Here is a 23506-nt window from a genome sequence, read left to right on the forward strand (position 1 = left end):
CTAATAAGGTCCATCCTAGCTTACCCTAGCCGAACGTTTTATAGTTTTCCCTCTCTTGACAATTCCCCCTTGGATCATCAAATAAGACTTGAGATTTAATAAACAACGGCACCTAGTATTTGCAAGGTGTGCAGTCCAACGTAAGATCTCTTTTCTTTTGATGTCAAACTACACAAAACAATCCTAACAATAATTATACAAAACTCTAGCCCACTATTACATATTTAACTTTAAGCTTTTGGAATGTTTTTGATGAATGATTACTAATCCTGTGGATGCTTTTACACGCCAAAGTTTTTGACACACAAAGTAGAGCAATCACTGAAATTAAAACAGGGAGGAGTCCCAAAAATATTCTTCCTGGAACTTGGAAATTCTCCTTTTTTCTCATGCCAGGATCTTTGCCCAATCACAACTGAGCTTTCTGGATATTGGATTCCATTAAAGTGAATGGAGCTATTTATCATCATTTATTCCAAATAGCTCTGGATTATATGGAATACTTCATCTTCTTTGATAACCTGGCAGCAAGTAGGATAGATTGAAGCTTAATGATTGTGACAGTCTTGATCAGTGATTCTCAACCTGTGGGTCGGGACCCCATTTGGGGTCGAACGACCATTTCACAGGGGTCGCCAAACAACACAGTCTGCCATTTTTCCCCCCTTTTCCTTAGCTGTGTGCTACTCTCTTTTATTCTATTGGCTTTTGAAAGCCAATAGAATAGACACTCTTGAATAGAGTCTAATTCTATTGGCTTTCAAAAGCCAATAGGAATTGTCCAGGCTGTCTCTGCCCTGCTAAGCCCGCCAAAAGTCCCATTCTGCAAATGGTGCTGCACCAGTTGAGTAGTCCTCGACTTACGACCGGTTGAGTAGTCCCCGACTTATGACCGGTTGGGGGTCGCGGCATTAAAAAGGTTGAGAACCACTGGTCTTGATCATATACAGGTAGTCCTCTGCTTTTGATCACAATTGGGATCAGAATTTCCTTTGTTAAGCAAGGTGGCTAAGTGATTCATGCCCGATTTTACAACATTTTTTGCCTTAATTAAGTGAATCATTGCAGTTAAATGAACCACACAGTCATTAAGTAAATGTGGCTTCCCCCATTGTCTTTGCTTATTAAAAAACTGGCTGTGAAGATCGCAAATGGTGATCATGCAACCCTGGGATGCTGCAATACGTGTTGGTCACCAAGCCCCTAAATTTTGATCACATGGTTGGGGATGCTATGACAGTCATAAGTACAAGAACCGGTTATTTTTTTCAGTGCTGTTGTAACTTCGAACGGTCACTAAATGAATGGTTGTATGAACAGTGCCAAGTCAAATGTGTGGTGTAGGAATGAAGTGCTGAATTAGGAGCAATAAGACAGAAGTTCCAGTCCATCCTCCACTTTCTCAAGTCAGCCTTCCCCTTGTTTTGGGGAAACAGCATTAAATGCTATACAGTATACACCACCTTGAACTCTTGAATGAGACAGAACGATTGTGAATTGTTTATTTTTGGCTCAGCATGACATGGAGACTCTTGCAGATATGAAGTAGGCTATTATAATATGTGCCACAAAATATAATTTAAAAAAGACAATATATTGGTGTTCTGTTATTTGTAATGCAGGTGAGAATCTCACCTGCCCAGGTGAGAATTAAAACCTTCAATTTGTTTTTTGCACCACATTCCTGTCAAAGCAAGACAGAGAAAAGGACAAATTTTGCTCCCTCTTTTGTCTCCCATTCCATTCTACATATTGAGATAATAATTAGGCTGGACACTCAGATTGACTTTCATATATATAGGCCAGTGGTGGCAAACCTATGGCACGGGTGCCAGAGGCGGCACTCAGAGCCCTCTCTGTGGGCACGCAGGCTGTCGCCCCAAAGGTTTATAAAACCTTTTCGCTTTAGGCTTCCACCACTGTGTGCAAAAAAAAAAAAGGTTCAATCAATGAGTCAATTTCAATTTCTCGTGGGGAAAAAAAAGATCTCGCAAAGTTGGAATTGATTGATTGAACTTTTTAGTCCCACCCAGTCTGCCATTATCACTGCAGTCATGCCCACCCAACGGGCCACACTCACCCGGCACTCGACGATGCATAAGTGGGTTTTGGGTTGCAGTTTGGGCACTCAGTCTCTAAAAGGTTTGCCATCACTGATATAGGCATATGCCCCAAGACCACCAACTCAGATCTAAGAATAGCTTTATGGCAAGAACAAATATTCTTGAGGGTATACATGAACAAAATTGAATTAAAAGATGGAGGAAGGAGGCCACCGAGCAAGGAATAACATTAAAGGAGGATATGGCTGAAAGATCTGACCTGCCTTTTACTAGTTGGAGGACCCTGAATAGGTCGAAGGTTGCAGTGCCTAATTGTAAAACCAATATGCTCAGGTGGAGGCTGTTAGAGCTGCAGACTCCAGCCTTTACAGCTTGGCAGCTTGGTGGGGTAAGGGAGAGGAGAACTAGTCTGTATAAAGGGTAGGCCAGTGTGCTCATGCGTGCTGTTCCGCCACTCAACGCAAGTTGAGTGCATGCATGTGCGACTGCCAGCTGCTTGCACTACCCAGTTCTGAACGGGCCATGGCATGGTATTGGGCTGCAGCCCGAGGGATGGGGACTCCTGTATTAGCAGATAACAACATGCTGTATGAATGTGGAGGGACACAGAGCCAGCCCATCTGCTGCTAATGTTGGCTATTACCAGAAACATACCGATAATGACTTATTTTTGGTCAGCAGCAAAGTCAAGACAGTGGCTTCATTCTGGCAGTTTAAAGTTTGTTCTAGACACAGAAGAAGAACTTATAGTCATTCATTTGGTGACTGCTTGAAGTTAAAATAGCACTGAAAAAAGTCACCTATGGTTTTCTCATGACAGTTGCAACATCCTCATGGTCATATGATCAAAATTTGGGCACTGGGCAATTATCCTGTATTTATGACACTTGCAGCATCCTTTGGTTATTATGTGATTGCCATTTACGACCTTCCTCACTTGCTTCTGACAAGCAGAATCAATTGGGGAAGCCAAATGTGTTTTAGCTAAACTGCACGATTCACTGAACAGTGATTTGCTTAACAAAATGTGGCAAAATGTCATAAAATTGGGTGGAATTCACTTAACCGCCTTGCTTAGCAATAGAGATCCTGGTCTTGCAGTTGTAAGTTGAGGACAACTTGTATATGGTCGAGATTCTTACAGACATCTGTACAATTCTGGGAGTTGAAGTCCACAAGTCATAAAAGAGCCAAGGTTGCCTACCCCTGGACTAGCTGGATCTAATACTCCAGTTTGAGGCACATTAAAAAATCAATAACATCGTATTTGAAAATTAAGCTAGCAAGGGTGTGCCCACAGCTGTCCATTTTACAATATAACTAGGCAATTATGTTCCATTTGTTATTTTACCCATTCTAGCATTAGTGGAGAAATCTTGCTGAAGGTAGATGAACACAGAGACCAAATGCAGAGTTCTTTGCAGTTTTGGATGTTCTTTAGCAATGTTTTTCAATCTTGACAAGCTTAAGAAATGTGGATTTCACTTCCCAGAACTCCCTAGCCAGCTAACTCTGGCATGCTGCGGAATTTTGGGAATTGAGGTCCATACATGCTGTACTTTCCAAGGTTGAAAAGCACTGCCCTATAGGAGAATTGCCATAATCTTTCAAAGGGGAAAAATACAGATTTTGCATTACTTTTCCATCTCCCCTGGGATACAGCGGCCCAGTGGCCGGGCTTAACATAGTATAGTTCAGGGGTAGGCAACCTTGGCTCTTTTATGACTCGTGGACTTCAACTCCCAGAATTCCTGAGCCAGCCATGCTGAGGGGAAAGGGAGAGGTTTCCAAGCTGAGCCAGGCTGCCTCAGGAATTCTGGGAGTTGAAGTCCACGAGTCATAAAAGAGCCAAGGTTGCCTACTCTTGGTATAGTTCTTTTATCAAGAGGAGAAAAAACGTTAAAGTTTTCTTATGCCTAAAAACATTTTAAAAGACGCCTTCATTGTACTTCTGTAGTCCTACGAAATCCAAGAAATTCCTCCACGAGGGCGGTCCCGTATAGGAAACACAGTTTGGCCATTGGTCCGGAGAATCGCCGACTCAAGCTGTTGACCAATGGGAGCTAAAAGGGGCGGCTCCATAAGGCTGGAGGCCAGCTGTGACTGGCTGGGCCGAAAGGGCGGAGCCAAGCGCCGAGCAAGAGCGCGAAGACTCAAACGCAGCCTCTCTCCCGGAGGTTTTGGCGCTTTCCGGGGTCCGGTCGCTCCTCTCAGCGGACGCGGGAGGCGGATATCATGACGGCGGCGGTGGCGGCGGAGGGAGAGGTGAGTCTGGCCTGTGTCAGGCGCGGGGCTGGGACGAGCTATCTGCTAACCGGCGGAGGAGAAGCTGCCTCGGCTGTCGGGCGTCTTCCCTCGTAGGCTCTTCAGAGACCCGGGACTACGGCTCCCGGCGTGCACTGCGGCTGCGCTTCGATATCCCGGCATGCCACGGGCGCCCCGTTTAGGTATGCAGGGCATCCCGGTGTAGCCAGGTTATAGATGGGGACGGCGATTAGGGCAGCCCCCCAGACTGCCCCTAGGCGGCAGCAGAGGCCCAACTCGGCAATGCCATCCAGGCTTTTGGATTTTTTCAGTTCGGATGCAATAAACCTGGTCTGCGTGCCGGGTTGGAGAAAACGGGGGTGAAGGTGCGTGTGTGTTTACATGTTGGAAAAAAGGCATGCTTTTACGACCCAGGTTCGCAAGTGATCCTGTATAAAACCGGGAAAATGTTGGCTTAGCACAGTGGTTCTCAACCTTTTTAATGCCGTGACCCCTAACCGGTCGTAAGTCGGGGACTACTCAACCGGTCGTAAGTCGAGGACTACTCAACTGGTGCAGCACCGTTTGCAGAATGGGACTTTTGGCGGGCTCAGCAGGGCAGAGACAGCCTGGACAATTCCTATTGGCTTTTGAAAGCCAATAGAATAAAAGGGTGTAGCACAGCTAAGGAAAAGGGGGGAAAAATGACAGACTGCGTTGTTTGGCGACCCCCGTGAAATGGTCGTTTGACCCCAAATGGGGTCCCGACCCACAGGTTGAGAACCACTGGCTTAGCAGGAGGGGTGAATTAGCAATAGCGAATTGGAAGGCAGGTTTAGGCAACCTCGCTGTAAAGACTAATTAAGACTAACTAAGGACCCTAAGAAAGGCCAAGCGCCAAAGAATGGAGGCCTTTGAACTATGATGCTGGAGAAGACTCCTGCGAGTCCCCTGGACTGCAAGGCGATCCAACCAGTCAGTCCTAGAGGAGATCAACCCTGACTGCTCTTTAGAAGGCCAGATCCTGAAGGTGAAACTCAAGTACTTTGGCCACCTAATGAGAAGGAAGGACTCCCTGGAGAAGAGCCTAATGCTGGGAAAGATGGAGGGCAAGAGAAGGGGACGACAGAGAGCGAGGTGGCTGGATGGAGTCACTGAAGCAGGAGGCGTGAGCTTAAAGGGACTCCAGAAAATGGTAGAGGACAGGAAGGCCTGGAGGAACGTTGCCCATGGGGTCGCGATGGGTCGGACATGACTTCGCAACTAACAACAACAAACCCTTACACTGGTTTTGATAGCTGCCGTTAAACAATGAACAGAGAATATAAAAGCTATAGATGTTGGTTCAGTCCCCAAACAATAGACTAGCTTTTTATATTTTGTTTTTCTTGGCATACTGTGTGTCGCTGGTATGTAAAACCATGTTTCATGGTATACCATAGTATGTGAATCCAGTTAACTAAGTTATTCAAAAGTCATGGTTAAGCATAGAACAACTTACTGCAATCTACAGTATGTACTAAATCAACCTTGTTAAAGATAGTAAAGAGGCCAAGTAAGATAAAGTATGCAAAACAGTGTTGGTTACATATTTTTACAGCAAGCGTATATATAACCAATAATATGGAAATCTGCTTGGTATTGAAGGAATGAAATACAGTGCTAATAAACACAACAATATTAACCGTACGTGGGAAAGATAGTAATTGAGCTACAGTATCGAGATTTGTTGGGGGTCGCGGAATTAAAAAGGTTGAGAATAATAATAATAGTAGTAAAGTTGGAAGGGACCTTGGAGGTCATCTAGTCCAACCCCCTGCTCGGGCAGGAAACCCTACACCATTTCGGACAAATGGCTGTCCAGTCTCTTCTTAAAACTTCCAGTGTTGGAGCATTTACTGCTTCTGGAGGCAGGCTGTTCCACTGATTAATTGTTCTCACTGTCAGGAAGTTTCTCCTTAGTTCTAGGTTGCTTCTCTCCTTGATTAGTTTCCACCCGTTGCTTCTTGTGCTGCCTTCAGGCGCTTTGGAAAATAGCCACTAGATCAGGGGTCTCCAACCTCAACAACTTTAAGACTTGTGGAATTCTGGCTGAGGAATTCTGGGAGTTGAAGTCCATAAGTCTTAAAGTTGCCGAGGTTGGAGACCTCTGCACTAGTCTGTAAGTTCCTAAATCTTGTTCTTGGACGATGATATAGTGAAAAATATTTGAATGGCCCTCTCACGAATCATGAAGTAAAGCTAATTGACTCTCCTTTTGTTGATGAGCCAGGAGCTCTGTAGATGCTGACTGCTAAAGTTTACAACCGTGACTAACCGTTTCATTTAGCAATGATTTACTGAATAAGCTCCAGTGATTTGGTTCTCAGAAACAAATGACATTAAGATTCTGCATGATGTATATGAACCTTGCCTTTGAGTTTTGCAATGTAGAGTTGCAATCACATTTCAGTACAGTTTTATAACTGATGCAGAGGTTTCTGGGGTCAATTTGAAATCTGAAATGAACGTGATAATAACAAACTTAGTCTTGGGTCATCTGGTCTTGTAGCTTCATTTGGAAAGTGCCTAGTAGTGATGCCCAATGGAATCATCTGGGTTTGGATTGGACAAGAAATGAATAATGGTGTATTTGCCTTTGTTTTTAAATCCCTGGTGCATGCTGGATATTACACGTGCTTATCTTTTCATATTGAACCGCAGTTCCATTTGGAGGCCCAGGATGTGAGAACTCAAGATACCTCTGACAGTGATTCAGACAGTGGACAAGGCAGCTGTGAAATGAGCTTCCGGTCCCAGATAAGCAAGGAAGTTGCATCCATTGACGAAGGAGGTGTGTATCTTTTTGGTATAATTTCACTAGAACGGCCGCTATCGGGCCATGGCATATACGCAACCAGGCGACATGAGTTCAACTTGCGCAAGCGGTGGGCCGGTGTGCACACGCAGCTCCACTTGCAGTGGAGTTGCGTGTGTGCGCGCACCGGTCCATCACTTGCGTGAGTCAAGCTGCACGCCGGCTCACCACCCAGACAGCCCAGTTCTCCTCTTGCCCGCAGCCAGATCGCCAAGCTGCAAAGGTTGGGGACCGCTGCACAGAATACTGTTTCAATTTAGTTTGATAACCTAATATTCTGTAATCTTGTTTGTGTGTGAGAATGTATTTTTTCTTAGTGCAGGCCACCATGTATTTTTGCCACCTTACAAAGTTTAAATGGTTCTTTTTATATGGGAGTTGTTAATTCTTCTGTAACCTCTAGATAAAATAACTTTAGTCGGTCTATGACAGGGGTAGGCAACCTTGGCTCTTTTATGACTCATGGACTTCAACTCCCAGAATTTCTGAGCCAGCATGGCTCATCTTGGAAACCTCTCCATTTCTCCTCAGCATGGCTGGCTCAGGAATTCTGGGAGTTGAAGTCCATGAGTATAAAAGAGCCAAGGTTGCCTACCTCTGGCCTAGACCTAGGCCGCTTTATGACTCATGGACTTCAACTCCCAGAATTCCAGAGCCAGCATGAGGGAAACTTTGGCCCCTTCATAACTCGTGGACTTCAACTCCCAGAATTCCTGAGCCAGCATGGCTCAGCTTGCAAACTTCTCCCTTTCCCCTCAGCATGGCTGGCTCAGAAATTCTGGGAGTTGAAGTCCACGAGTCATAAAAGAGCCACAGTTGCCTACCCCTGGTCTATGAAGAAAGTGTGCTACAGACCCCATCAGTCAAATAATTTTGACTGGCAGAATCTAGGAAGAGGGCCTTTTCTGCTGCTGCCCCTGCTTTGTGGAACCTCTTGCCCTCAGAGGTGAGGAAATCCCCCAATCCCTTGGCCTTCCGCAAAGGGGTCAGAACTTGGCTGTGTAACCTTGCACGGAGGATGCAGGGGTCCACACAGCTATGGAGCTGCTGGGCTCCATGACATCTCCCTCCCCCCACCCCCACACACTTGTATTAACCGCTCCTGGCCTCCCCATCTTGGAATTCTCCACCTTTTGCAGTTTTATAATGTTTTACATTTTTTAAAAATCTTTAATCTTCAATGGTTCAGTTTGTAGCGTTTTATTATTTTGATTAAATTGTACAGTGCCCACAGCCCCTCCCTGAGGGAGACTGGCAGTGGAGAAGCGCGAAATATAAAATAAATAAATTCGCCAGCTTTATTGCGGCTTAGTGGGCTGTGTGAAATGGCCACCTAGGGTTAAACAAATGATGGCTTTGCGTGGTAAGCGAGCATTGTGTCGTGTGTGTTCGGGACAGATTCGGACGAGGAGATCTGCACACGTAAGAGAGTCAAATGCAGGAGGGTTCTTGCTGACAGCAATAGTGAAGGAGAAGACGGTGTGCCTGAGCAGCTGAAGGCTGCGCCCAGCGATGTGGACAGCCCCAAGGAAAGATATAATTGGCTGGCTATGGAGGGAAACAAAGACAAGGCCGGGCTGAATGGCGATGACAGCGATGCTGAGAACCTGTGGCCTCGACATCCTGAGAGGGAAGAGGGGAGCTTGAACAGGAAAGACAGGAAAGAAAAGAGCAGCTCCAGGAAACGGAAGAGGAAGGAAGAGAAGAAGAGGAAGACTACAAGGCAAGCCAGAAAGAAGGAAAAGCCACAAGAACAAAAGGTATGATGGGAAGTAAAAAAAAAATGACCGAGTACATTTTGTAGCATGCAACACGATCCAGAGCACACCAGACCGAACCGATGCAAATGATGAGCATCCGTTTAACAATTTGTCTTGCTTATTGCCCGGCAATGCTTTGCCTGTGTTCTAAATCAGGGCTCTCCAACCTTGACCATTTTAAGACTTGTGGATTTTAGCTCCCAGAATTCCTCAGCCAGCTATGCTGGCTGAGGAATTCTGAGAGCTGAATTCCACAAGTCTTAAAAGTGGTCAAGGTTGCAGACCCCTGTTCTCAATTACTCATATTTTATTCCTCTGCAAGAGGGTTGATTGCTTATGCGGATGCTCCTCTCCGTTTACAAAAGTAACAACTGCAACCCACTGCACACGAAACACGAAAAGCAGGAGTCACTTTAACACAAGTCTTCCCAGATATGAAAAAGTTCAGCATATGTAATTGTTTGAAAGCCTGATCTCACAAAAGCCCCCGCTTGTAATCCACTGTGACATAAGGGCATGATCAATGATTGGATGGACTAGGGGCGGTCCTAGCATCAATGGCCAAGTTGTTTAATTTGTTTGGCTCTATACAAAACATCCGATGGGGAGGTGTGGAGTGATTCATTGTGCCAGTGTAACCTTTTACCAAGGTTTGTGGTATTTTCTGTCTTGCTGGCTTCCCCGACCTAGTTTCTAGTAGTGGATTCTAACATAACTGTTTTTGAGGACTTTAATTCAGACATGTCAAACTCGCGATGTCGCATGAAATATTGTGACTTTTTCCCCATTGACATGCCTGCTTTAATTCAACAGATCTGAAAGATGTGAAGCTAGGAATGTTGCAGTTCATTTTATGTAGGGCAGGGGCAGGTTCAAAAAAACCCATTTATGAAATTGAATCTCTGAACTGGAATTCTTGTATTTTATTTCTATTGTTCTTAGGAGAATGCCGAAGACTTTCCTTTTAATGACAGTGGGTGTTTGCTGATAGATAAAGAGCTCTTTGACAATGGCCTGGAGGAGGAGGAGGAAGAGGATGAATTTTCTTTTCAAGTTGAAAATTTGGAAACGTCAATAAACGCTGCAGAGAAAGTGAAAACAAAAAAACAGAAGGTGAGTTGCATCAAGGTTATTATTGTAGTTGTAGTTGTTGTTGTTCATCACACAGCCAGATATCTAGAGGGGATTTGGCATTTTTATCCACCAGAGTCCTTTTCAAGGACCTTCTTCTTCTTCTCCTTCTTCTTCTCCTTCTCCTTCTCCTTCTCCTTCTCCTTCTTCTTCTTCTTCTTATTATTATTATTTCAGGCTGCGGAACCTGTTTAGGAAAAAAAAAACCCAGAATTCCTAACCAAGAGGCAAATTGGCTGTGTTGGAGTAATTTTTATTTTTTTGTCCATAGTCTCACATAGAATCCCATCAAGTCCCTCAAGCACGAAATGAAAATTAACATTCCCCCCCCCCCTTTTTTTGTTTCAAACAGCTATTTTTGGAGAGTGAGGATTACAAATATGTAATGGATGAAAACGAGGAGCCGCTTTTAAAAGAATCTAGAAAAAGGGTAAGTACTTCCACCCCCCTATTGACTTATACATGGCTTAATTTTCTGCCTAGTTTTTAGTTCAACTTAAGTAGAGAGTCGTGTGGCAGCATATGCATCTTCCATCTGCTCCTGTCCGATTTTTAATTATACTTCACAATGTGTTTTTAAAAGAGTTATTTATTTCTTTATTTAGAAGCTGAAACCAACTAAGTTAACAAAAGAAGAAAACAAGCAGCTCCACAGTGAGAGTCAGCGACTTGTTAGAGGTATAAAAAAGCTGAGACCCTATAATGCTTTTAAGACACCCCAGGGGCAATTTTCATACAGCTCTGTAATTGTGCCCCCAAAAAGTACTCTGTTGTCAAGCCACTTGTGTCATTTACCTAAGAAAACACATCAAATTCAATCAAGATGGACTCAATTCTTTGTGATCCCACAGACCTTCTCCAATCTATGTCCCCATTGGCCCTTCCTTCTGGTCTTGCAATGGTGCATCCATCATGCTGGAATCAGTTTTGTAAACTGATTCTGGTTGTTCTTTTCCTTCCACCTTTCTCACCCTTATGGACTTCTCAAGGCAGCCAGGTCTTCACATAACACAGCACATTCAAAAAGTATTCCTTCACTTTCGTCGATTTTGTTAATGCAGCCTGATTTTGTCAATTACTGAAATTCGTTTTTCTCTCATTAATCTGCACTCGGGACCTAAAAGTGATCTTATGATACGGTCGTAATGCAATTAATGGTTTGCTTGGGTTGATTTCCTTCTATTTATTTATGAGACTTATATACCACTTTAAGTGCAAGCACTCTCTAAGCGGTGTACACCAGTAAGCAATGTATATATATATTTACATTGCCCCCAACAATCTGGGTCCTCATTTGACCTTCTACTTTTTTTTTATGGTAGAAGCTGCAATGACACTACCTTATCACCTGCCAGAGGCCAAAAGTGTGCAGGAATTCTTCAAGCACAAACCTCGTCCTTCTTTTCAAGGAAGTGCAATGACTTTGCTGAAGTAAGTCCAATTTCCTTTTATTCCTATTGTTTTCACTTCTCACCATTCTTGGCCAACACTGTTGGAACAGCATAAGTTCCAACTGGATGCACGATCCAGCTTCTAAAAAAATGTATATATTTCTACATTTTGTGGATGTGAAAATATGCTTGCTGCAATTTCAAAAACTGAAGAGATGTCTCTGAAAAAGATTGTTAAATGTTAAGAATTGAGTTTTCCTGCCTTGTCTCTGCTTTTTGGATTAACAAAAACGTCCCAAGAATGCTGTATAAAATAAGCAAATGTGCATAGTTTGTTTTTTTAGTAAAGATTTTATTGGGGTTTTTTTCATCAACCTATGTTAATTTTTCCAATCAACAAGTTGTCTGGCGTTTGCTATGCTAATACATGTTCAATTCCTAATCCTTCATTCTTTCCTCTAGCCAAGAATAATATAGGTTCCAAATTTGATAGTAGTCTGTATCTTCTTTATCTTTCAACCTCATAGTTAATCTGTCCATCTCTGCACATTCCAATATTTTCCTGATTATTTCTTCTTCTGATGGCAATCCTTCATTCTTCCAGTATTGTGCAAAAATTATTCTCGCTGCTGTAGTAATATGTAAGATTAAATATAATTTCTGCTTATTAGTCTTTTCAGGCATAATACCTAATAAAAAAGTTCAGGTTTAAAATCCACTTGTTCCCCCAATATTTTTTCTAACCACATATGTATCTTTCTCCAATAGGCCTTTGCCTTACCACATGTCCACCAAATGTGATAATACATGCCTATGTGATGTTTACAGTTCCAACGTCTATCTGACATATTTTTAAACATTTTTGCTAATCTGCAAATGTGCATAGTTTTTAATTTGAGAAACTTATTCAATGCTCTTTGTTTTCCTTGGACAACAGTGGATAAACCTGAAGAGGAATTTCTTTAATTCAGAGTCCACAGTTTGTCCTTGTCCCTTTTAAAATAATGGGCTATACAGTGCTGTGATAATAGTTTCTTCTTAGTTTTGATACCTTGTTGAATTTTCACATTTTATTGGAGTTTGGCTGTTTCTTAATTCAAAAGAGTTTGTTATTCAAACTATACTATGTACAGAAAATAGAATAACTGTATAGAATAACTGTTACCCCAATGAGTGTGTTATTTATATGAAAATCTTCCCATTTGGAGTACTCTTTTATTTATAATTATTACTTATTCTGAGCTTAGAAAGTTTTACTAATTTGGTGTTGCAGTGAACTGACTGACATTTTCTTTGTTTTGGAATTCTGTGCACAAGTGGTTAGTTTCTGTTGCTGCTTTATAAATTATGAAGTGTAATTTTGTCAGAAATATCGTATAAAGCTAATAAGATTGGATTGGATTTGGAGGCTGCGTGATGCCAGGATGCTTCTGGAGCAAGTTGCAATTTAAAACAATAAAGCAGTAAAAAGTACAGTGGTGGCGAACCTATGGCACGGGTGCCAGAGGTGGCACTCAGAGCCCCCTCTGTGAGCACGCACGCCATCGCCCCAGTCCTAGGCCTTCAGCTGGGTTTTATAAAACCTTTTCATTTTACGCCTCCGCCACCATGTGCAGAAAAAAAAAAGGTTCACTTAGTCAATTTCAACTTCTCGCGGGGAAAAAAAAAAAGATCTTGCAGAGTTGGAATTGATTGATTTAACTTTTTAGTCCCACCCAGTCTGCGGTTACCACTGCAGCCACGCCCACCCAATGGGCCACACCCACCCAATGGGCCACACCCACCCAGCACCTGACGATGCATAAGTGGGTTTTGGGTTGCACTTTGGGCACTCGGTCTCTAAAAGGTTCGCCGTCACTGAACTACTGCATTTCCATAACAATATCTCACAAAATAAAACACGAATTGGGCTCCACAATTGCCCTCCATGAAACTTGGGAGAACAGCCATATTTTTAAAGATCTTTGGAGCATCATTTGGGTGTGAACCATATGAATGTCTGGAGGGGGGGGGGATGTAATTGCAGAAGGCATCACCTCTGCTTGACTTTTGCCAGACAGATAAAAACCATGGGAGATAGCATATGGAAAAAAATGTTCCATATGCTATGAAGGCCTTTATAAATGATCACCAGCCCCTTGAACGGAACAAGTAACCAGAGCAGGTCATGGAGCATTGGAGTTAATCCTTCTGGGTAAACATCATGAGATGAGCTAAATCTACTTAGTTGTAAGGCTACGTGAACAGAATCTTGCAAATTTGAAGATACAAACTTCCCCTTGCCCCTTTTCACCTTCTGATCCATTATGAGGCATCCTTCCTAACTTTCTTTGACTGTTAAGCCCTTGGGGGGTTTACCCTTCTGTTGTCTGATTGTTTCCTAGGTAGCACCTCTTCCCCTCGTCCCCCAAGATCCACCCACATATTTCATTATAATACTAACATTAACTGTGCTACTGTGCATTCAGCGCCAGTTGTAGCGGTCTGAGTGGTTTTCAAGGCCAGCTTCACGTAGAGCCCATTGCAATAATCCAGCCATGATTATTCATTTCATATAGATCCCTTCTTTTGTACTCTGTATACCTTCAGCTTGCTTGTTTCACATTTTGAACTGACTTGAGTTCAAGGGAAAGGAAGATTTTATTTTATTTTTATTTTTAAAATTTATAAGCCGCCCCACTCCCAAAGGACTCTGGGCGGCTAACAATAAAAAAAAACCACATAAAACATAACAAAACAACAATACAAAAACAATCATCCAGGGGTAAGGTTTTATAAACCCCAGGCCTGCCGGAAAAGCCAGGTCTTAAGTAGCTTATGGAAGACCAACAGGGTGGGAGCGGTCCTAATCTCCGGGGGGAGCTGATTCCAAAGCGTGGGCACCATCACAGAGAAGGCCCTCCTCCACGGCCCCGCCAAATGGCACTGCTTGGCCGACGGGGCCTGAAGGAGGCCCAGCCTGTGGGATCTAACCGGACGTAGGGAACTATGAGGTAGTAGGCGGTCTCGCAAGTAGCCTGTTGATGATTTATCCCTGTCTTCATAAACAGATCGATGAAAACCCAACCCAACTTATTCAAAGAAGAGAGCGTGACAGGGAATCCCAGTGTCAGCTGCCATAACAATGGGAAAGAACAGTCTCTCCAGCCAGGAACATTGGATCTGCCAATTTCAGGTTTTGCAAATCCTTTGGCTGCCGGCAGCTCTCCTGCAGAGGGAACGGAACATTTGACGGGAGAGTGCTCTGAAGAAGATAAGCAGAACGATGATTTCCAAACAGAATTTAGGGACGATCTAAATTCTGAGAAAGAAGGAGAGCTCAGTGAAGTCCCTACTGACTCCACCAAACCACCGGAGGAGAAACTGGAAGGAGATATAGTTGAAGAAAGAGAGGCGCAGTCATTACAATTGCCTGTGCTACCCCAAGAACCCATTCAAGGCTTGGAGCCACTGGTGGAAATTCCTGGCGACAAAATTAAAAAGGCCAGATTGGATCGGCTGCGGAAGCTGGGGGTGGATCTGAGTATTAAGCCTAAGCTATGTTCTGGCATGGAGACGTTTATTGACCTTGATGAACCTGAACCCAACAGAGGTATGGTAACCCTGAACCTGGTTTGATTGCTGCTATGTATATAGCTGTGCTAAGTCTCTTTGTGTAGAAGCCCTTCCGTGCAATTAATTCTGAGAGGTTTGCAGAGAGGTAAGAAAGACAGGTTGCTTGGCATTTTTTCCTAAACTGTCTGCTGTTCTTTGCTCCTTCATTTTTTTGGTACTGAATCATAGCAGCAGCCATTGATCCTTTATCAAAAATGATGCCATAGTTTGTCAAATCAGTTTACCAAGCTCACATATAGATAGTCCTTAACAACTGTTGCATATAGATATCCATGATAATCATTATGGAACACAGCAGTTGCAAGAAGAGAAAGAAATGAAAAAAAAACCCCACATTTTTTTCTATTGCAAACACTTCTTATTGTAATCGACTCGGGCAGTTCTTAATTTGCAGAAGTTAAGATAAATTTTAGCCTTCTTAGTAGGTGCAGGATACCATTTGAGGTATCATTCAAACAACAGGATTACTCTTAAATGAAAAAAATGTTTGAGCATCTTTTATCTTGGGTCTTGATGTTAGATCTGTGGTATTTTATGATTTGTTCAAGAGAAAATCTTGTTTTCTCCCATCTGCCACAGAAATATAAAGAAACTTAGCAGATAACTTTGCAGAATTGAGTTATGGGCAAATCCAGTATTGAATTGGCTTTTAAAAATTGAAAAAGTTATAATTATCGTACAGATGATTCTAGTAAAACTATTTTTGCATATTTATTTTTGTCTGTGTGGATTTCGTAGAACTGGAAGCTTTGAAAGAACGCTTTGTAAAGCATGCGTTTCACACAGCCCAGCCAAAGACAGAACGAACGGTGAGCTTGAATATTATTCGTAAAGAAATGACGAATGATGGCAAAGAGGAGTTGAAAGTGGACGTGGTACCAGTAACGCTGGCCACAGAGATGGTAGAGGATGCAGCCCGGACCAAACCAGGTATGCTTAGCACATATTCAAGGTTTAATATATAAGATTGGTTCTCTTGGAGCCAGGATGCTTGATACAAAGGGAGCCTTACCATTTATCGGCGAATCAAACTCATTTTGGCGTGAGCTGTACTTCATCTCTATGCGGTCTAGGAAGTTATAAAACTTGAAGTTTAGCTCATCTGTGTCATGCGAACACAGCCACCAGCATAGGAATAGTCAGATACAAAAACCAGGCACTTACTACCATCTTTGGTGGATGTGCTCTAAAGCAGTGTTTCTCAACCTTGACAATTTTAAGGCATGCGGACTTCAACTCCCAGAATTCCACAGCCAGCAATGCTGGCTGTGGAATTCTGGGAGTTGAAGTCCGCATGCCTTAAAATTGTCTAGGTTGAGAAACACTGCGGTCTAAAGCCAAAAGATTCTGGTTAAGAATACATATGTGGTTAGAGAAGACGACTAAAAAAACATAATAGATTTTAAGCCAGAATTATTTTTCTTAGGTGTAATTGTAGGAAATTATGAGAAAGAGTGTATATATTTAATTTTGCATATATTAACTGCAGCAAGAATTGTATTCGTTCAACATTGGAAAAATGAAGATTTACCAGCGGAGGAAGAGTTAATTAAAAAAAATCTTAGATTGTGCAGAAATGGATAGATTGACATTGAAAATGAAAGAGAAAGATGATTCAAGTTTATTTTAGAATATGGCAGTGTTTCCCAAACTTGACAATTTTAAGGCATGTGGACTTCAACTCCCAGAATTCCACAGCCAGCAACGCTGGCTGTGGAATTCTGGGAGTTGAAGTCCACATGCCTTAAAATTGTCAAGTTTGGGAAACACTGGAATATGGGATACTTTTTATCAAGGGCTAGAAAAATGAGGTAGAGAGGAAGGAATTTAATATGTATTAGTAAGTTAAATGTTGGAACCCAGACAATATGTTGCTGATAAAATATTAAGCACCTGTGATTATAAAAAAAATTCCTTGACGCAATCTTTTTCTGACTTGAAAATTTTCAACCCAAAGGTTTTTTCATAGTCCTGTTTCACTCATCAAGAAAGGTGGTTTTTTTTAAAAACTATTCATCTATTAGGAAAAACTGTTTTGCCATCAACATGCAGATTCCAAATAAAGAGAAAGAATATTTCAAGCCTGTCTCAGTGCAGGTAATCCTTGTTTAGTGACTGCCTCATTTGGCAACTGTTCACAGTTATGAGGGTGATGAAAAAGTAACCTTATTAAAAATGACACAAAGATTTGGGGAAACATTTAAGACAATCATTACTGGATAGAAAAAAGGACAAAGGCTACAATTATATTTTTTTCATCTTTTTTCTTTTAATTTCTTTCTTGTTCCTCCGTTTCCTATTTTTTACCTTTCTTCTTGTTTGTTTTGTGCATCTCGTTGTACTGAAAATTTCTATTAAAAAATAGAAACTTCAGAAAAACTAACTTTATAACTTGCCTCTACGACCTTCACAGGTCCATGCAGCAAAGGAAAACCGAAAGTGCGATCATAAGCACAGTTGCGGTTTCACTTAGCAACCGCTTCACTTCATGGCCAAATTGCTGGTCCCACGTTTGGTCATTAAACAAGGACTAGCCATACACGTATTTTTTTTTTTAATAAGTCTTTCTCTGTTAGACAGTATTAAGTACTGCAGGGCTCATCTTGTCCCCAAGGATACAGAACCCTTTGGGTCTTGTTCTAAAGCAGGGGTCTTCAGACTTGACCCTTTTATGACTTGTGGGCTTTGGTTCCCAGAATTCCTCAGCCAGCGTGCCTGGCTGAGGAATTCTGGGAGTTGAAGTCCACAAGTCATAAAAGGGCCATGTTTGAAGACCCCTGTTCTAACGCCTGGAGAGCAACTCAGCCCGGAGAATGCTTTGAAGCCTAAGGTTGTTGACTGATTGATTTAACTGCCTTGGCAAAACAGAACTCAGGGCTGTCCCAGTCGGTTTGTGAAATGCCTTTCCCTTTTCAGGCACTCCATTGTCGCTTTGGAGCTCAGTTGCGTGCCGCTTTGCTGAAACCATGGCTTGGGGCCATACACTAAAAGGGTGTGTTGCACAGGCCTTAATGTGGGGATCCAACCTGCCTGTCTTCCAGGTGAGAAGTTGCAGGTGTTGAAGGCTAAGCTGCAGGCAGCCATGAAGCTTCGCAGGACAGAAGAACGCCAGAAGCGGTATGCGTTGTTCAAACTGGATAACGAGGAGATGATGGAGGAAGACGAGGAAGAGGAAGAGGAGGAGATGTCCGATGAAGAGGAGGAAGAGGAAGAAGAGGAGGAGGAAGCCAATCAGGAGGTCTCTTTCCTTTTCTCTTTGCCTTCTTTGGCAAGTTTTTGCATGCGGAAGGAATCCACCAGGGAATGGAGATAATTGGCATGCTGGCAAAGACAGATCTTCCTTGGCCTGCTGCCCAAAAGATAAAAGTCCTTTGAAATAAATATCTCCCCCCTCCAGCCATAATTAAATAATGAAGTCTTCTAAAGGCTTCAGCTGTCCAGAGCAGAGCACTGAAATGAGTGTGGGGGATGTCTCATGGGCTTAATTATTGGGTAGCTTTGCAGTCGGAAACCTCACCCATCCCTGCATTCCATACCCAGAGCTCTCCTGATTAAGCAAAAAGAGATTTACTCTCAAGAAGCAGAGATATAAAGATATAGAAGTTTGTTCTGTGCAGTGTTGAAATGCCTTTTCTGCCACTAATCAAGCTGGCCAGGCCATTATTTGTGGTCATGTGGCTGGAGGACACCAAGCTATAGAATGTCTATTCCTTATCTCAGCTTAGTTATACAGTCCTCACGTAAGGGTTGATGGGAGATGAAGCTAAGGATGACAGGATTATATCCAGTGCAACGCACAGCCCTGCTCAGCGGTTGCGTGTGAAAGAGAAAGCAACAGGTTCTGAGTGATACCAAGTGGGTTGCATCCTGGCTTCTTTTACTACAATCTCTCACTTAGTGTTTTCCTTTCTCTCTTTCCGGCTACTGTAACATGTAAAATGAAGTGAAACAAAGAGGAACTTTGGTTCTTGGCTTGCATTATGCCCCTCCTCCCCAATTGCATGTTACAACGTGTTGTGACCACGCAGCGTGGAATGTACTTGCAGCTCCGGGATTCCTTTAGAGCAGGGGTCTTCAAACTTGGCCCTTTTATGACTTGAGGAATTCTGGGAGTTGAAGTCCATGAGTCATAAAAGAGCTGAGGTTGCCTACCCCTGGTATAGGGCTTCCTGCTTGAGCAGGGGGTTGGACTAGAAGACCTCCAAGGTCCCTTCCAACTCTCGTATTCTGTTATGCTTTTTCTAGCCCTGCTATAACTTTGAACGATCACTGAACAGATGTTTGTAAGTTAAGGACTTCCTGTGGTTCTGCTTCACTCACTATGGAGTTTTGTCTCTGTGTGTGTCCCATCAGGACCCAGATGACCTTGGAGAGATGGAGGAGGAACATGAAGAACTGGGGGACCCCCGTCTTGAGGCTGATAAAGAAACGGACAAAGAATCAGCTGATGAAGATGAAGCGGCTCGCATTGGTTTGCCCTGCAGTGTTGTTTCAAAGCCTTCCTCCACAGAGTCAACATTGCTTCTGTTTAAAGACAATTCTTCAAAAATAGGGTACTTTGAAAAACCCAGAAAAAAGTAGCTGCTTTCAATGTACATGTCATGGTTCCGAAAAAAAAGCAGCTTTTCAAAGAACCTTGAGGCTTATTTACCTTAAAGAATCCTTTATTTTCTGCATAGCTTCGGCACATTCAAAGTTAAGCCAAAAACTGAATCCTCCCTCCCCCAAACACCCATAACAAAGCCTAACTCATTCCTTCATTTTACAGTCATCAATCACATTCTCCAATTAATGTGAAGTGTGAAGTCCCCCCCCCTCTGTTAAAGCTGACCTTGGCAACACTGTGCTCAGACATTGTTATGGTTAACTAGCATATTTTCCCATCCACTAGGCTAGTGTTATCTGCTTTAACTCTAGAAGTGCTATACAGGCTAAATAAAACAGGTTTGCTTCTTCATATATGGCAAGCAAGAACATCCGATGTTAGCAGTCTTGACAGTACAGTCCAAACCTATTTTGCGAGATCTTTTGTAACTGTTGAGCGCTTCCCATAACATCTCGATGAACTGTGCTCCTATTTATTTATTTAGAAAACTTATTGGCTGCTCATGTTACCTTGAGGCAACTCTTTCTCTGTATTCTTTTTTATTTAAGGACCTTCCTTTGCTTATAAAGTTAACTTGCTGCATTGAATAATTGGTCAGTGCATTTTTCAAGAAGTTGAAATCATGAGAAAACTAATCAGTAAGAAATATTTAAAATAAATCACGCAGATAGCATGTTATACTGATAAATCATATTGAAATCTTAAAGGGCTTTTTTTTTTTGGCAGATGTTTTTTGGCAGGTGAAAAAGTTGAGCTGGAAGAAGCCCTGAGCAAGAGAGCAGAGAAGCAAGGTAGAACATCTGCCCCTGCGTTGTTTCTTTCTACCCTTTTTCTGATGAAACAAGATGGGTATTGCAGATCTTTTTTTTTTTTTACTGTCTTTTTAATTCTGCTTTCCACACCTGCCGCTCAGGGTGGGTGGATCACATCCATTAAAAAAGATAAGTAGGGCCTTAAACTATAAAACTGCTATCTTAGAATCACCTGAAGGACATTATATAAGATGTGGAATATATTAGTAGTGCTTATATCATTTTGAGTGGAACTGTGGGTAAATCATATGGTTATATTTTGGAGAGGGGAAGTCAACCCAGGGGCTGATCTGGCCAACCAGCTGCTCTTCTCTAAACAGACATGCTTCAAGGTCCTTCTCCAAAACATGTCCTGAATCCAGTTGCACCTGTGAAACTGAAGGACTTAATCCTTGGGCAGGTCCTGGTGACAAAACCTGTTCCTATAAATAATGGAAGGACGAAGAGGCATGATGAAGCATAAGAGAAAAGGCTTGTAACTACAAGGATTCACCTGTTCTGAGTTGATATAAGTCAAGTGGCATGCAGTTAATTATGTGCTGGAGATCTTAGGAACCTAAGGAGCTGTCTTAGATAATTCTAGCCTGCTAGTTCATTAATAGTTCTGGTCAGATACGTGATTGAGCTAGTACCCGGATGAATCTAGTTTTATGGGTTTGCATGATTGAATGGTAAACTAAGCCAAAAAATCTGGATTCACACAGCCATCTAAGCCACTAAGATGGAAATTAACCATAGTTCAGCAGAATTCGTGCCTCTTGCTTCTTTTTTCAGAATGCTGAGAGGGCGGGGCTTGTGTGGCAATGTGATAAGACTTACAACCACAACTGAGCCTCAAATTCCCCTTGCTAAGTAAGGCAGCGGTTAAGTGAAGTTTGTCCCGTGTTATACATTTTTGATGCAATTGTTAAGTGAATCAGGCTTCCCCCATTGACTTTGCTTGTTGGAAGCCAGCTGGGAAGGTCACCGATGGTGACCACATGATATTGGGACATTGGGTATGTCTAATTTAATGAAGAGAAGGATGAGAGGGGACATGGTAACAGTCTTCCAATATCTCAGGGGCTGCCCCAAAGAAGAGGGAGTCAAGCTATTCTCCAAAGCACCTGAAGGCAGGACAAGAAGCAACGGATGGAAACGAATCAAGGAGAGAAGCAACCTAGAACTAAGGAGAAACTTTCTGACAGCTAGAACAATTAGCCAGTGGAACAACCTGCCTCCAGAAGTGGTTAATGCCCCAACCCTGGAAGTTTTTAAGAAGAGACTGGACAGCCATTTGTCCGAAATGGTGTAGGGTTTCCTGCCTGAGCAGGGGGTTGGACTAGATGACCTCCAAGGTCCCTTCCAACATTATTATTATCATTATTATTGATCATCGCACAGTCAGCCAGATGTTCAGACTGGATTTGGCATTTTTGTCCACGTGTCGAGTCCTTACCAAGGACCTGGGATAGGCAGATGTGGATGTTTATTATTATTATTACTACTACTACTATTATTATTACTATTATTGTTATTGTTTTCTGTCAGAAATACATGTGACCAAGCTGCGAGGGTCACTTTTTCCAGTGGTGGTGTAACTTTGGACAGTCCCTAAACAAGTTGTAAGTTGAGGACTACCTGTACTTCTGTCATTTGACTTCCTTTGACTACCTGTAGGTGCCCCTGATTGGGTTGTTTCTTTATGATTTTAAGTAGTATACACCCTGAAGTGCGGAATGCAACTCTTTACTTCTGTTATTTCTCTAAAACTGATTGTATTTTCTATCCTCGCCCCTTTTTTTCTCTTAGACGATGAAGATTCGTTTTTGCTGCCCACCTTGGCAAAGGAGAACAGCCACAACAGCAGCTTTGAGCTCATTGGCTCCATGATTCCCTCTTATCAGCCCTGTAATAAGCAAATGGGACGTGGAGGCAACTTCTTCTCTGCCATTGGAACAGCTCGCTCTCCTTCTCCGGGCTTCTTCAAAACAAGCTTCATCAGCTCAGCTTCTAAGGCAAGTCGTGGTTGCGTTAATCCAGGGGTAGGCAACCTTGGCTCTTTTATGACTGGTGGACTTCAACTCCCAGAATTCCTGAGCCAGCCATGCTGAGGGGAAAGGGAGAGGTTTCCAAGCTGACCCATGCTGGCTCAGGAATTCTGGGAGTTGAAGTCCACGAGTCATAAAAGAGCCAAGGTTGCCTACCCGTGCGTTAGTCTTTACGGAATTAAAGTTGGGTGCTAAATGAATTAACGAGTACAAAGTCACACACCGCGAAAGGATCAAGGCAGCCTCGCGAGTTTTAAAGGGTGCTAGAAAGCTTCTAAAGTAAGTTGGGCGTCTTTTAGATGGGGTTTGAACCCCCCCCACCTCCCCGCCCCTTCCTCTAATACGGGGGTGTCAAACCTGCAATGTTGCGCGACGTCGCGACATATCATGACTTTTTTCCCATTGCTGGCAATGGGATGGGTGCGTTTTTGCCATGACGCATCCATGGGCCAGCAGTTTGACACCCCTTCCTCTTAATACCACCAAAAGTGTCAATGATCAGTGGGGTTGCTCTCCTCTTACTCTCACAACGTAGATCATCCAGGAGGCAAAAATAAATAAATAAACCCAACGAAATGGATTTAGATGACTAGTCTCCAGTGTTGGGCATCATTTACCGTTTTGAGCCTTGCCCTGAAAGAGCCACGTTTTCAGAGTAACAGAGATCATTCCTCTTAAGAAGTTATTTAAAAAGTTCAGGGCTGAACAGGGCAATTTTCTTTCTTTTTTTTTAAAGCAAGTTTTATTCATTTTCCAATTTTACAAAAGTCCAGGTATTAAGGAAGCCACCTGGTGATTGGGTAATCCATAATCCAATAACAAGCTCTTTCATACATATGTCAGGTTACATTATCAAAAATTTCCTCTCTATATCACATTCAAATTAATACATTGCTAGTTATAACTCAATCAGTTAAGACATTTATCAATATATTTTAACTTATACGCCTCCCTGTCCTGTTTTTAAATTTTACCTAATTTCAATTACAGTATTCCA

At 42.6% G+C, this 23506-nt stretch overlaps 1 protein-coding gene across 3 annotated transcripts in view; it reads left to right on the forward strand.

Annotated features, from left to right (window-relative positions):
- The first annotated feature begins 4196 nt into the window (after window positions 1-4196).
- Window positions 4197-23506, forward strand: part of CLSPN (claspin) — a 36968-nt gene continuing 17658 nt past the window's right edge. For all 3 annotated transcript variants that reach the window (XM_039363049.1, XM_039363048.1, XM_039363050.1), the window contains exons 1-13: window positions 4197-4328; window positions 7011-7140; window positions 8563-8924; window positions 9867-10037; window positions 10408-10485; window positions 10661-10733; window positions 11378-11486; window positions 14497-15038; window positions 15800-15991; window positions 18103-18299; window positions 19415-19614; window positions 20394-20458; window positions 22271-22476. In XM_039363049.1, the coding sequence (XP_039218983.1) occupies window positions 4299-4328; window positions 7011-7140; window positions 8563-8924; window positions 9867-10037; window positions 10408-10485; window positions 10661-10733; window positions 11378-11486; window positions 14497-15038; window positions 15800-15991; window positions 18103-18299; window positions 19415-19614; window positions 20394-20458; window positions 22271-22476 (2355 nt within the window). In that variant the 5' untranslated portion in view covers window positions 4197-4298. The remainder of the gene's footprint in view (window positions 4329-7010; window positions 7141-8562; window positions 8925-9866; window positions 10038-10407; window positions 10486-10660; window positions 10734-11377; window positions 11487-14496; window positions 15039-15799; window positions 15992-18102; window positions 18300-19414; window positions 19615-20393; window positions 20459-22270; window positions 22477-23506) is intronic.

The sequence above is a fragment of the Crotalus tigris genome, unplaced genomic scaffold (genome assembly GCF_016545835.1).
Source record: "Crotalus tigris isolate CLP2741 ecotype Arizona unplaced genomic scaffold, ASM1654583v1 scf7180000019504.1669754, whole genome shotgun sequence".
In the NCBI taxonomy this organism is placed as follows: domain Eukaryota; kingdom Metazoa; phylum Chordata; class Lepidosauria; order Squamata; family Viperidae; genus Crotalus; species Crotalus tigris.